The 14,305-nt window shown below is 39.7% G+C and overlaps 4 protein-coding genes across 5 annotated transcripts; 2 read left to right on the top strand and 2 right to left on the bottom strand.

Annotated features, from left to right (window-relative positions):
* Nucleotides 1–65: 65 nt before the first annotated feature.
* Nucleotides 66–4,313, bottom strand: LOC139779148 (uncharacterized). The gene is made up of 4 exons (XM_071717412.1): nt 4,086–4,313; nt 3,666–4,011; nt 2,725–3,585; nt 66–2,310 (listed from the first exon to the last, which is right to left on the bottom strand). Exons 3-4 carry the CDS (start codon nt 3,446–3,448, stop codon nt 1,664–1,666), a joined length of 1,371 nt encoding a protein of 456 aa, XP_071573513.1. The 5' UTR covers nt 3,449–3,585; nt 3,666–4,011; nt 4,086–4,313; the 3' UTR covers nt 66–1,663.
* A 226-nt stretch (nt 4,314–4,539) lies between these two features.
* On the top strand, nt 4,540–6,945 carry LOC139779130 (uncharacterized). The gene is made up of 2 exons (XM_071717391.1): nt 4,540–4,907; nt 4,986–6,945. Exon 2 carries the CDS (start codon nt 5,090–5,092, stop codon nt 6,839–6,841), a length of 1,752 nt encoding a protein of 583 aa, XP_071573492.1. The 5' UTR covers nt 4,540–4,907; nt 4,986–5,089; the 3' UTR covers nt 6,842–6,945.
* On the bottom strand, nt 6,842–8,903 carry Nse1 (Non-SMC element 1). Of its 2 annotated transcripts, none has more exons than XM_071717474.1 (7): nt 8,764–8,903; nt 8,224–8,346; nt 7,993–8,134; nt 7,698–7,893; nt 7,505–7,618; nt 7,315–7,432; nt 6,842–7,161 (listed from the first exon to the last, which is right to left on the bottom strand). In XM_071717474.1, exons 2-7 carry the CDS (start codon nt 8,321–8,323, stop codon nt 7,055–7,057), a joined length of 777 nt encoding a protein of 258 aa, XP_071573575.1. In that variant the 5' UTR covers nt 8,324–8,346; nt 8,764–8,903; the 3' UTR covers nt 6,842–7,054. The 2 variants fall into 2 exon arrangements, with proteins under 2 accessions (XP_071573575.1, XP_071573564.1); XM_071717463.1 differs by having other exon boundaries at nt 8,224–8,503; nt 8,764–8,875.
* Nucleotides 8,904–9,490: 587 nt separating this feature from the next.
* Nucleotides 9,491–12,653, top strand: LOC139779159 (cytochrome P450 6k1-like). Its single transcript, XM_071717421.1, has 6 exons — nt 9,491–9,719; nt 9,965–10,387; nt 10,569–10,762; nt 10,996–11,296; nt 11,413–11,549; nt 11,787–12,653. Exons 1-6 carry the CDS (start codon nt 9,623–9,625, stop codon nt 11,823–11,825), a joined length of 1,191 nt encoding a protein of 396 aa, XP_071573522.1. The 5' UTR covers nt 9,491–9,622; the 3' UTR covers nt 11,826–12,653.
* Nucleotides 12,654–14,305: the final 1,652 nt, after the last annotated feature.

Below are 14,305 nucleotides of genomic sequence, written 5' to 3'. Positions count from 1 at the left end.
ATTAAACACAACTCGCGTTGCCAACGGAAGTTACGAGAAGGCGGGAAAATACGAATACTTAAACGTTCAGATGTTACGGGGTTTTATTACAAGTATCAACGATCACGGGTTTATCCCAAAAAGAACATATACTTATAAACACAGAATCAATTTATTCTAACACAAGAGAAAAGAAAATATTTTATAGTGGAGGATAGTAATATAATGTAAGGAATATTAACATTACAGAAACACAAATACACGCACGTTCTTAAACGTCTTGCTGATTGGAAGTAAATGTATTATACATGGTTGTTATTAAACAGAACGCTTGTAATGTTGTAATATTTAATCGTACAAAATGCGAAAGGTCAGAATCCGGAATTATGTACAATCCTTTTTTTTTTTAAAGTACAAACATTCTGATTAGTTAATGGGCGCGTTTAAGGCAACAGCAGATAGTTAACTGCAAAATGTAGTATCATTAGAGGATGAAAATCCGTCCGTTGATAGAAACATACAAATTACTTTTCCAGTATTTAATTTTAGTTCCAATACAAATTAGTCATTATTTCGTATATGCATCCCAATGATATACGAGCTGCTGTTTGTCAACTGCGCAGCAGACTGCTTTGTTAACTTAAACGCGCCCAATGACAGTTTAAGTATAATCGTAGGGTCTAACGGTAATAAAAAAAAAAGAATATACAAAATTTGTTTAACATCAAAAAGGTTCTCTGTTTCATAAAAGTCCGAAGCTGCAAACTCGAAGTTTTCTTGTTAAAAGCAATTTTGATTAACTGCATCGTTACTAATAAGAATAAATGTTTGAAGTAAAACTACGGGACTAGAGAAACGGAAACAATGTGTACATATGTGTATGTGTGTGTGCGGGTTATAAGTATCGCTTATCCTTTTAGAAAAATATGTAACGTACTAACTCCTACATGGGCAGCAGTAAAAAGATTTTTATCTCTTTATGGCCTACGTTTTTCATCCAAGATACTCGAATTTTTGTTCGATAACAATATTTATTATAATATAATAATATTAACATATTACTATTAATTATAATTATTATTATTATACATATAAATATTTACTATTTATACATAATAGATCTTATCTCTTGTAGACTTTAGCAGATGCTGCCCAGATAGGAATCAAGAATATCGCACAAAGCCTATCAAACTTTCTTATGGCACTACATGTTATCGATATATAGCTGAAAATCCAATATTAAACATTTTCGATAAAAGACATCTTTAAAAAAATATGTTTTGCTCGAAACATTTTCCGGTAACATCTTCATCACGCTTATTACAAGCACTTACACAATAATACAGACGCTGGTGTGAAACTTTCGTGCATATCCTTTGCTTTTTTTTCTCGCAAAAAAAAAAAATAAATATCCTAAGAATATCATTAAGTTCCCTGATCCGATACTAAAGTCACACTAGGTCATGACTACAGCGATAGATCAGGGACTTAAGACCCAACCGTTTACGCTGCAAGTATTTCGATAAATATATTAAAACATCAGATTACCCCCCCCCCCCTCCTTCTTCCTACCCCATATAAGCGCGATTTTTCATGTGCGTCTATTGGACAAATATAAAATATTATTGATATTTCCCTCCAACCTCTGGCTTGCCATTCTATCCTTTAACAGTTCTGTATTTGTTTAAAAGCACAGGAAAGTTCCTGATCTTTCCGTTTCTTTAATTGATGTATCTGAATCATTTTTCGTCGAGTCTGCTTTACTATCATTAAAATCGGTTGCTTTTTCTTCGCTCTGTAAGACGTTGTCATCTTTGATCGAGGAAACATCTTTGATGTCAATCTCATCTATTTCTGGTGTCACATCCATCTCAGTAGTTTCATTCTCTGATGTTTCATTAGTTCCGTCCTTTGTTGCTTCTTTCTCATCAATAGACGTCGCAGCCGCTTGTCCTTTCTTCTGTCTTCCCTTGGCTTCAACTTTTCCATTCATTGCTGCAATCGCTTTCCCCGCATTTCTCTTTTTCTGTTTGGGCTCTGCCACGTGTGCTTCTCCATTTTCTTTAACATCCACTTCGGGGATCGCTGCCTCTTCTGCTTGAGCCTGCTCATCAGTCTTTCCTGCCGCAGCATTAAGTTTTCCTCTAGGAGCAGCTTTTTTTGCATTTCCTTTCTTTGCATTTTTCACATTTTTTGCTTTTGAATTGTCTTCTTGTACTGCTGCGTTTTGTTCCTTGCCATTTTGTTTTTTGATTTCTGCCTCCTCTGGCGGTGGTTTAGCAACTTCTTTTGCAGGATTTTTCTTGGCTCTTCCCCTGGACGTCGTCATGGCTACAAATGACAGAAAGTTGTATACGTAACAATATTGCTCAAATAGCATAGGCAATAGAAATTTTTATAAAACAAATATACAATGCAAATGGCATCCAAACATTGAGAACTTTTAAATTTAGCCGTCAAAGCCTTTGGTTCAATGAACATTAATAAAAACTTCAATATATCGATCAGTACATTTTGTAAATTTGTTAATTATTTTGTACAGATCTAAATTATACAGAATGCCTGAATATCCTGTAAAAGCCACAAATTCCTAGAAAAATTCGTTGAAATACTGTTAGAATTTGTTAAAAATTTATTAAAACTTTACTGAAATAAAAATTCTTCCATTCTAGCTTTCTGCAAATATATCTGTGACCACCGAAGACATTCCGCGGCAAATCTGACGAGATAAAAGAAGGAACTTACGTGCATCATCAGGTTCCACCTTCTTTGCTCTGCTACGAGGTTTTTTGGCCACCTCTTCTTCCTCTTCTTCCTCCTCCTCCTTGGTAGCTTGTGCCTCCAGAAGAGCTTCGTCCGCGTTCTTGCGTTTCTTAGATGCCTTTGCAGGAGGTTTTGCCTGCGCATCGCTTTCTGCAACCATTTTCATGCGACGAGTTGTCCTCTTCGCAGGACTCGCACCAGCGGCATTCTTCCCAGAATCTCCAGCGTCTTCTTCATCCGTGGCTCGGATCTTTTGCTTTTTAGCAGCCGGCGCCTTGGCCTTTGGCTTCGCCGTGGTCGCCTTAGTTCCCGCCTTTTTTGCCGTCGTCGCGGTCTTGCCGCCGCGAGTTCTTTTTTCGGCTACCTCCTCGCCGGCATGGTTGTCTACCGTCGCGTCCTCCGGTTCTTTGTTGGTTTGCTTCTTAGACTTGCTCCTCGTGTCGGTTTTCGCGGCGGCAGTAGGACTGGCGGCATTTTTCTGCTTACCGCGTGACTTCTTCGGCGGACTAGTCGGCCCGCCAGCCTCGCTCTCCTGCTTATCCGCCTTCGCTTGCCGGGTCGTCCTGCCCTTGATCTGCTTCGGCTCGTCCGAAGCCTGCTTCGCGACCATCTTCCTCTTCTTCGGCGGCGTCACGTTGCCGTCGGCGGCGGCGGCGGCCACGGCGCTCTCCGCCGCCGCTTGCTTCGCCTGCCTGCGCGGTGCCATTTAGCTCCGACCGGTGCCCTTAGCCGGCTTGCCGCTGCTGCTAACTGTTGCTGTAGCCGGTCTCCGCTACGGTTTGCCGAGAAACCGCGTGCGCTATCGTCGCGAGGGATAGTCACGAACGGGCTGAGATGGAATCACTGGGAATCACGAGATTTTACGTCGACCACGAGGAACGACCAAACGCTCTCTCTCGCTCTCTCCCTCTCGCTCTACTTACCTTGGAAATCGCGCGCGCGCGCGCACTGATCCACCCGGCTTCGTAGTCCCGCGTGCTCCCGCGTTTTCCAAGGCTCTTCTTTTCCCCGAGGACTCAACGACGCTACGTCGGCAACGAAACGGCGCAACTGCGCCGGGCGCCCTCGATATGCGGCACGACTGGCACGAGTGATATCCCCGGGCAATCGAGAATCGATCTTGCAGATTGATAACCGTCGCCGATAACTGCCGAGTGCCGAGTCGCGACGATCACGAGGACTTCCTCCTCTTCTCCCTATTCTTCCATTGGACGTCCTCGACACCTCTGCCGCGGCCGGTGCGTTCCGAAATATACTCGCGCCGAAAATCTATAGTTCGTGTTATGTATGCTGTAGACTCGCGGTATCGCTTCTAATAAACGTTACAGATATATTTTACATACGTTTTTTTTACATGTACTATCGGTAGATTTCGAAATGCGTCCTTCAAGGGATCCAGCTTCCTCTTCTTCCTTTCTTCCTTCCTTCTTCCTCTCTCTTCACCTCGACCCTTCGAGCCCCTTTTTTTCCAGCGATCTAATTGCCGCGCAAATCTCTCGACTTGTGGAAGCTACGGATTGTACGTACGTGAATTCGAATTAAGATGGCTAACGACCTCGAGGATGTCGCCGGATTTCGCGACGGGCGTGAAAAAGAGAAAATTTCGAAGACGTCCTCCGGTGCAGCCACGCTGCTCGCTTTCAAACGCGTCACGTGACTTTCGAAAGTTTAGACGCGCGCCGGGGCAAGATGGCCGCCCCCGGTTTGCTCGCACGAGCCACGAGGTAGGCGTGACGTCACGACAAATCGAAGACCCGAGTCGAGGTTTATTCTTTCTGTGACTTTCTTAACTCGACCAAACACCAAACTCCAATTAATTTAATTGGCGATTAATTTATTAGATCGTACTTAAACTCTTTTCTACAAGTCGTTTGCGATTTTTTTCCTTATTTCTTTGCTATCTAGAAATTTTTAACACGCCTGTTATCATTTAAATTTATGCCGCTCGCTCTCTACGAACCTGGTAAATCTGCGTTACGTTATATCCTATGGTCAGATTGCAAAACATAACATAACCTCGTCTGTCATCTCGAAGAAACGTTTTTCGATTTTGCACTTATTTGTGGAACGTTATGAAATTTATTTACGCAATTTGTTCAGTTGCATACGTAAAGCATACGTCTTGAGCCTTCCGGGCCGTCAAATAATTCACGTCAATAATTCACGTAAGTGTTGTTATGACAGATCGTTAAACGAATAAGTCGGTCTGAGTAAATTCGATCTAATAATATCTCGTTTTTCAGGGGGAACAATCGTGGATTATATCGACGGTCTGTATTCTGGACTTTTGCAAAAAGTGCTCTCTTTGCTTGCCGAGATATTTATTGAAGTTGAATACGCTCCAACAATGAACATGACGAAGAAGATAAACGTCAACTTTTCATCCTTGATGGGCCTGAAAGCAGAACTGTTGAGGAAACAAGCTGAAGTAAACGAGGCTAAGTTGAAGACCGAGCCTGTCAATGCGCTGCCACTGTTGAGTAAGAATAAGAAGAAGAGCAAAAAGACTGTTGCAGACGGTGCTGAAGAGAAGGTCAAGAGACCGATGGACTTGGAGGATATCGTCGCCCACAAAAAGTCAAAATTAATGTTGCAAGCTAAAGCAAGATTGTACGAGAGGTTGAAGAAATCGAAGAATAATAACGATAAATTTCTTGTCGATTTTGAGAATAAATTGGACGAACCCGACGAAGAATTCGTGGATGAAACGATTAATGAAGAATATCCCTTGGAGCCGGAGGAAAATTGGGTGGAGTATCAGGATTGTTTTGGCCGTACGAGAAAGTGTTTGCGGGAGGATCTGCCGCACATGCAGAAGAAGGATGATTTGATAAAGCAGGAAATAACGAAGAAACATCTCGGTGAAGAGGAAGAAGAGGGAAACAAGGAGCAATACATTGTGCAGGAGAAAGAACCTGAGATAGAAATCATGAGAAGAAAATGGGAAGAACAAACGCGAAAGCTTGCGGACAAGGCTGACATACATTATCAAGACATATTGTTTGACGAGGCGCGAGCGCACGGCGTCGGTTACTACGCGTTTTCGCAAGACGAGGAGGAGAGAATGAAGCAGCAAGAAAACCTGGCGAACTTGAGGAAGGAGACAGAGAGGAAGCAGAGGGAAATGAAGGAGATCAAGGAACTGAAGGAGAGAATGGAGCAGAATAGATTGAAGGCAGCGAGAATTAGACAGCGTATCAGAGCGGGCTTGCCAGCGGAGCCTACGGAGGAGGAGTTAGCCCAAGAAAAGTTAATTAATTCTACGGAAAATAAAGACGAGTCTGCTGAAAAAGATGAAGAAAAGTCTAATGAGACAGCTGATCGTGTAGCCACAGGTGTCGATGCATCTATCCAGGAAAAAGAAACCAATGATGAAGATAAGATAAAAGCCTTTGGAGAACTTCTGGGCAAGAAGAATCACTGGCGCGTAATGTCGCAAGAAGAATGGGTAGATAAATGTAGAGCGCAAAGAATTAACGAATTTGGGCCAGTTTATGATAATTTTACGAGTGGTGGATTTTACAACAGTTCTCGGAACGATGAGCAATTAACTCGTAAAGAAAACGAAAAGCCAGATAACGCAGACACTTCTAACTCTCAGAAGTCCATTGAAGAATCTAATAACAATTTACAGAATCGTGAAAACAGTAACGATTCTGTCGGTAATGAGACAGTTCTCATTGCAAAAGACATTGATAGCAATAGTCAGACCGACAAAAACAATTTACCGGGATACAACGCGGCCAATACCAGCCCCCATGAATTGCCTGAAAGTACAATAGGACCGACATTAACTCCCGCTGTGACCTTACCTCAGGGACAAACGACTGTTTCATATCCGTTATCTCATCTATCCAGCAATTATTCACGAAATGTACATGGCTATTCTGAGATATATACGCCTGAACAGCAAAAACAAACAGACGATATGAATATCCCCCTTCCTGGTGAAAACGATGTTTCATCTTCATCTTCCAGCAGTGTCGGTCACACAAACAAGCAAGAATCATTGTCACGAAATATAAATGAAGATAACATTATGGCTGGTCTCAAATATTTAAGAGAAAAATTCGAAGCGAGTCATAGTAAATGTACATAATGAAGCATTATTATTAGTATTATATTGAATGTAAGATTATTGTACATTTATTGTACATAGTAATTTAATATAATTTTATAGAAAAATAAACGTGTAACTCTTCAGTTTGCAACATGTTTTATCCCAAATATTCTTGCGTCACAAATTAAACGTAGCATCTTATATTAATTCTTATGTCTCTGTAGCATCTTATATTAAACGTAGCATCATATATTAATTCTTATGTTTCCGTTTTGATCTTTTGGATTGACTAGACTGTGTCATCTCTATGTCTGTTTCTACTTGTTGTGGTGCGCATTCAACATCCATGGCATCATTACCTGTAGGTAATACAATCTTTTAAAAAAAAAAATTAATATTTGAGCATTTAAAATGTTATGTTGAATACATGTCGAGAAAGAAAGTTGACATAATAGTAAAATCATTAAACATAATAAAGAACCAAAGATAAAATTAAAAAGATAGAAAATTACTGGAATTTCCTGGTATAGGATGATGACAATTAGGACATCCTGTACCGCCATGATTTCTTGCATAATTCTCCAGGCAATGAACGTGTGTTGCAGCATCACATTTGCTACATTTCTCGCTCTGCAAGATAACAAAATCAGTTACCTCTGTCAAATAAGATATGTGCGTTATATATTCACAGGAATATATTACATAAAAAAGTTCCTGCTTGCATAAAGTACAAATTTGAAGATTATTCTCGTAGGTATCCTTGAAATATTGCAACAACTCCGCTATGCTTCTTACTCCCATATAATATTTACCATCCTGAAAAAAATCTATGTCTTTATAACATTCTCTTTTAAGAGTATACCATCAAAGTTGTGAAATATAAAAATATATACACCTTGGAGTATAACCATTTTCTATTGACCATTTCGTGTAAGAACTCATCGGCATCAGCCTTGCTCAGTCTTAGATTCAACGACGAACATAAGTTAAGGCAAAACGTACTTGATACATAGCCGTTGCTTGAAGTAACAATTTCAGAATATACGCTGCGCAAGAGAGCCAATTCGGCTTGGGAGAATTCAGGATGGAAGCTGAAAAACGACGAGTGGTAACCGCGAAGCTTTTGTGGCAGCCGTAATATCAGTAATAATATCACATCAGTTGACGACATTTAAGTAGGTATTAAGTACCTGGCACTCTTGTCTTGCACCGTGCTTGCGAAAACCCAATACAGCTGGCCGGTAACTTCGCAATTCATGCACTTTATGGTCATGTATAACGGTCGTAGTTCTGCATTTATCTCACTCAATACCTTCGCAGTATTATTGTGATCTGAAATTCATCGACAATGCAAAATTTGATTTGCTTTTCTTATTGTGCTCTACATTTTCTGTGCTGTTGACACAGTTAAGCTTACATACCAAATAACCTAATAATCAATTCATTTCCGTTATCTTCATGTAAAGCCCCCTCGTGTATAATAGCTTGCAAAACGGCCTTGTGTTCGTTGCCGTAAACCATGATGATTCGATTGTCTCGACGTACTGAAGAAAATAATAATTGACGCAGTCGTCAACGACAATCGCGACCCAACGACTCAACGACCCAAGACCCAACGAACGGAAACCGCAAAAAGCGGGATTCTTCCACGCATTCACAACAATCACAACTACGCGCGCCGTGCAGGTCATTAAGGGGATGCTAAAGCCGTTCAAATTACCGACAAAAACAGTCGAAGCTCCTATTTTGAAACGGCTTTACAGATCGCAAAATCCTTTTACAGGAGTAAAGTAGAGGTACTAATGAAGTGCGGGATTGTCAAATAATTAGTAATAATTGAAAAAATTTTTAAAATGCTGTCACCTCATAACCTTATTTTCTAATATAAACAGTTGTATACGTAATATGTACGAAATTAAACTTTCCCGCACTTCAGAAGACGTGCACAAACAATAACGTACCTTTGAAATTGATATCGAAAGCCTAGAATAAAAATGGGAGCTTTGAAACGATCGTGTATATTTTTCACAAAAATATTCACGCAGAGCAGCAATCATGTCACAGCAGTAGTTCACGGATCTTGCGAGAGACGGCGCGATGGCGCACGCAGGGCTGCGTTCGGAAACGTCACCCGAGTGCACACGAGTATACTCCCTTCTCTTTCTATCTCAGCGAGTTAGAAGGAGAAGGGAGTATACCCGTGTGTACCCGGGTGACGTTTCCGAACGCAGCCCAGTTGTGGGCAGTTTCGGGGTTGGCTACATTGTCTGATTCCTACACAGCAATCGAACCAGGACAGATATATGATACAGATATCTCGTTAGGCATTTTTACATTTTTTTCAATTATTACTAATTATTTTACAATCCCACCCTTCATTAGTACCTAAACTTTACTCCTGTAAAAGGATTTTGCGATCTATGAAGCCGTTTCAAAGAACGAGCTTTGAAAGATATAATCGCTTACAATAATGCTTACCTTTACATAACTCGCAATTTCAAGTACTGGGAAAAACGAGGTGTTCTGCAAATACCGCCAACGCCATTCTTTGGCAATTTCAAAGAGTGTCTATTCCTGAAGAAATCCCCATCATACTTTTTAAAAAAACTCTACGAGCGAAAGAAGGATGTACCTTATATAGGTCTCTACATTTTTAACAAGCCCTTCTTGTTGCTTCGCGATCGCAAAGTCATTCGGCACGTCCTCACAGCAGATTCTAATTTTGACAATCGATACTCCTCGGCCGATCCAAAGGATCGTATTGGTTACGCCAATCTCTTCTTCACGAGAGAAGATCACTTTAAATGGAAAGACAAAATAATGCAATTTTTTTTTAACGATGATGTACAGATGTATGCATTTGACCCGAAATGCGGAAAGCATTTAGTTGAATATCTTGACTCATTGGAATTAAATGGTAAGTTGGAGGGTATATTAAGTAATCCTTGAAATTAAGAAATGTAAAAAGACGAGAAAACAGGATAAAGACTGTGACTATAATTACAATCATCTGTAAAATTTTTGTAGTATTAAGATATTTTATGTTACTCTAATGCACACGTAGATGTTTGCTTGTCCTCTTCTAATATAGTAAAAAATGCGAAAATCAGTATAATATCTGCAGGCTAAACAGATTTAATCAACTGATAACATTGCCGGCAGGTAATGGACAAATAATAGACGTAATGGACGTAAGTACAAAATTTACCATGGATGTGATATGGAGCATTGTTTTTGGACGCGATGACGTGAACACGTTTCAAAATCCAGACTCCGATTATAGCAGACATGCCAAAACGATGTTAGAAAATAATTATAGGCGCACCTGGAAGATGCTCGCAATATTCTTCCTACCAAATCTAACTCGTTTTCTTAAACTAAAAGTGTTTGGTAAGAAGACAACCGATTTTATGCGCAAAATTTTCTGGGAGACAATGCTGGATCGCCGTAGTTATATATCGGAATGGGACGAATCTGAGTATCCTCCGTATCCTCACCCGCGCCATTATAAGAGATACGACCTCATCGATATTCTAGTCGACATCAAGTGGAATGATCCTGGATGGAGATACATTGAAAATTTCAGTAAGCCAAATAATTACGTTGACATAATTTATATAAAAGAATAAATAAAGATGTGTAACATAACGGCTTGCGATAACAAAATCAGAGTAACCGTCATGTTTGATCAATAATCATGAGAAACGAATTTATTCACGGCAAGTATCAAAAGCTTTTAGAACTTTATAGATAAATTAAATTTCAGGACTTGAACATGTCGAAGAAGATGATCTTTTGGCACAAGCATCTAGTTTCTTCTTATTTGGTTTTGAAACCATCTCAACGACTGTGGCCTTCGCGTTGTATGAACTCGCATTGCAACCTAAAATTCAGAACACTCTAAGAAATGAAATACTCGAGGTACTGAAGAAATCCAATGGAAGAGTTACACATAGCATGGTATGCGACTATCATCCGCTGAGTCTCTTTCGTAATTTTTTTATTTTTGTAAATTATTTTTAGTGATATATATTTTTAAATTTAATTGTATATACATTTATGGCTTATAATGCAAAGAAAATATATTTTAAGTCACAGAAAATGAACTAAAAATCAAGATAAAGTCTTATTTGACTATTTGTAATTATAATTTGAATGAAAAATTATTTTTATACCTTGTTTATTATTACCAGATGGAGCCAAACTCACTGTCATTACCGTATCTCGATATGGTGGTCTCAGAAACTTTGAGAATGTACCCGCCATTGGGATTCCTAAATTACATGGCTAAGAAAAATTATGAAGTGCCGGAGCACAATCTCGTAATTGAGGAGGGTACGCCGGTTTACGTTTCGTTACTTGGCCTACACTATGATTCAAAATATTTCCGCAATCCTAATATATTTGATCCGGAGCGATTTAACGAGAGGAACAAACGTAACATACCGGAAGACGTCTATATCCCATTCGGAAGAGGCGAACGTTTTTGTATGGGTAAGAAAATCGATTTTAATATAATCTCTATATCCTACATTAAGATATTAATACATATTTCTTCAGTTCTTCTTCATCAACATAATATAGACTACATACACTTATATATTTTGTAGCCGAGAAATTCGGACTTGTTCAAACGAGGTTAGTCCTGCTTATAATATTGAGTAAATACAAGGTGACACGGTGCGAGAAAACTTCGATACCAGTAAAAATTGATCCAAGAGGACCCATGACAGTGCCATTAAACAATGTATTATATCTCAAGGTCCAGAAAATTAACCCTTTAGCGGGCTGTGTACATAATTATGTACAGTCAAAAAAGAAAACTAAAAAAACTAAAAAAAATAAAAAAACTAAAAGAAGGTAAAAACTTTCATCAGGGACGAACGGGATCGATGTGTGGCCCCTAAAGGGTTAATACTAATGTTATTTAGAACAAAATACGTTTTTAGTTAAAATAAATATACAATTATCCTTTTACTTTAAGGACGCAATCAGTGTTTTGATAAGAAATCTGTATGATTAAATATAAAAATTAATAGAAGAGTGCCCAGAAGATGATGAAGCAAGACAAAGAAATGCTAATCCTAAACCTTTGCCAGTTTCGCCAAGAAGGGGAATGATGATAGAAGAACCAGAGCCGGTAGTTACAGGAATGCAAACACGTAATGCAGAGAAATCGGAAGGAGAAAGCATACCTTTTACTAAGAAAAAATTAGAAGAACCGCCGTTTATTGAACACATAGTCCATGCAGAAATACACAATAATTCAATAAATCAGATAAATAATAATGAATCTTTAGAAATGCACAATGATCCAATAAATCAGATAAATAATACTGAATCTTCACCTTTAGAATCGTCAAACATTATAAATAACACTCAAAACGAAACACTTGAAATAGAAACATCCTTAGAAAACATTAACAACAATGACATGAATTCTTTAATTAGCGACAATGAAAATATAAATACTTTAAATTCACAAATAACTGTACCATCTAATCTTTTAGAAATACTAAATAGTTTAACAGGAGATTGTGAAAATTATGAGATTTATCAAAATAAGCCTACGCATGTAAATTATTGCGAGGACCACACGAAAATTACAGAGGAAAGAACCAACGACGACAAACCGAAAGACGACCAGGAAGATCAAGTTACTGACGATGGCGACTCCGAGGAAGAAGAGGAGGTAGAACGAAGTGAGGAAGAAGGAGACAGCGACAGTGAAGAAGATATAGACACAACATTCAATGAACTTACGATTACAGACGAGACCTTGGACAGAACTGAAAAACAAATAATAACGCGAGGACAAAAATACAGTATAATAAATAGTCGTGATCAAATATTTATGAGAAGAGAACATTATTTATATTTCCTAACCGCAAATGGTAAACCTACTATTCGATTGAAAAACCGATTAATTAAACTTTCCGCGAAACACAATATATATAAACCAATTATATTTACCGCATGTTGTTCCGCCGGCGCCTGATGCCTCTCCCTGGCCTCCACCTCCTCTCAGGCTGCTCGGGATGTCCCTCGTGTTCCCTCGATGCGAAGCAACGTTGCTCCTTCCCGCGTGGACATTTTCTGTAACATAAAAATAATCGAATCGATTAAATACGTGTCACGCGAATCGAACATCTTATTCGTTATTCAGAGTAATATTATATTTTAAATTACTTCTTCGAAAAAGGTTTCTACGTTAGAATCAACTTGAATCAAATTTTTCAAAATATTTCTTTTTACTAATTTAAATTCCGAAACACGGTTTAATGTAAGAACTGAATAAGCACAAAGAGGGATTCTATATCTTAAAAAAAAATAAAAAGTAACACTTACCAGAAGTGTTGGTACGCCGATGCCCGATGCCTATCCTAGGCCTCCTCCTCCTCTCAGAGTGCTCGGAATGTCAGCTACGCAGGATTCCCTCGCTGCTCCGATGTCACCTTCTGCGTCGTTATTTTCTGAAACATTCAAATGAACGATTCGATTAAGTAAAGACAGAAGAGATAGAAAATTTTTGGACATAAGTGACATAGTACGTGAAAATCAATTACACTCACCACTTTCTTTCATGCTGTTCCGGCCGCAAAATCCACCCCCACCTCCGGGTCAGATAGGAGTCTCGAGCCACATTGAGACTCGTGGCAATGCAGTGTGACTTCATCCCTTAAGCAAGAAAAATCAAGAAGCATTTCAGCTATATTGCATTAATTTTACAACGTTTTTGCAATATAGTCAAAATGTTTCTTGACTTTTCTCGCTTAATGGAAATGTAATTGCTGAAAGGAATTAAAAATTATTCCCTACCTGCGTTTTAACTAGGTCCCTTTTTTTTTTTTTTTTTTTTTACGTGGTGGAAATCTTCCATCACTGGAATCCCCACGACGTCCTGGAGGCAACCCGTCAGCAGTGGCAACCAGTCACGGTGGCTGTGCCACCGATCGGGGAGCACCACTGGTCGGGGAGTGCCTCCATTCTTCCGGGGTTTGAGTGACCAGTGACCCCCCTTTCGGGAGGAAGACTCCCCCTTCCCCGGGGCGGAGCGGGGGGAGTGCCGGATTCTGCAGAGAGCAGAACATTAAAGTTCCGCCATTTCCCCGCAGCCTACCGGCTAAAACCACCACGAGTGACCCTAACAGAGGATTTATTTATTACACGCTCACTGCTGAGAAAAGCGTGATGTCGCCGAAGGCAGACAGGGGGAGGATTTATTTGTTACACGCTCACTGCTGAGAAAAGCGTGATGTCGCCGAAGGCAGACAGGGGGAGGATTTATTTGTTACACGCTCACTGCTGAGAAAAGCGTGATGTCGCCGAAGGCAGACAGGGGGAGGATTTATTTGTTACACGCTCACTGCTGAGAAAAGCGTGATGTCGCCGAAGGCAGACAGGAGGAGGATTTATTTGTTACACGCTCACTACTGGAGAAAAGCGTGATGTCGCCGAAGGCAGACAGGAGGAGGATTTATTTTTTACACGCTCACTACTGGA

This window comes from Temnothorax nylanderi, unplaced genomic scaffold (assembly GCF_030848795.1).
Source record: "Temnothorax nylanderi isolate EJ_2023f unplaced genomic scaffold, tnyl_v1.0 TNYL_tig0006_pilon, whole genome shotgun sequence".
In the NCBI taxonomy this organism is placed as follows: Eukaryota; Metazoa; Arthropoda; class Insecta; order Hymenoptera; family Formicidae; genus Temnothorax; species Temnothorax nylanderi.
This window is presented reverse-complemented; position numbering and strand designations above follow the sequence as displayed.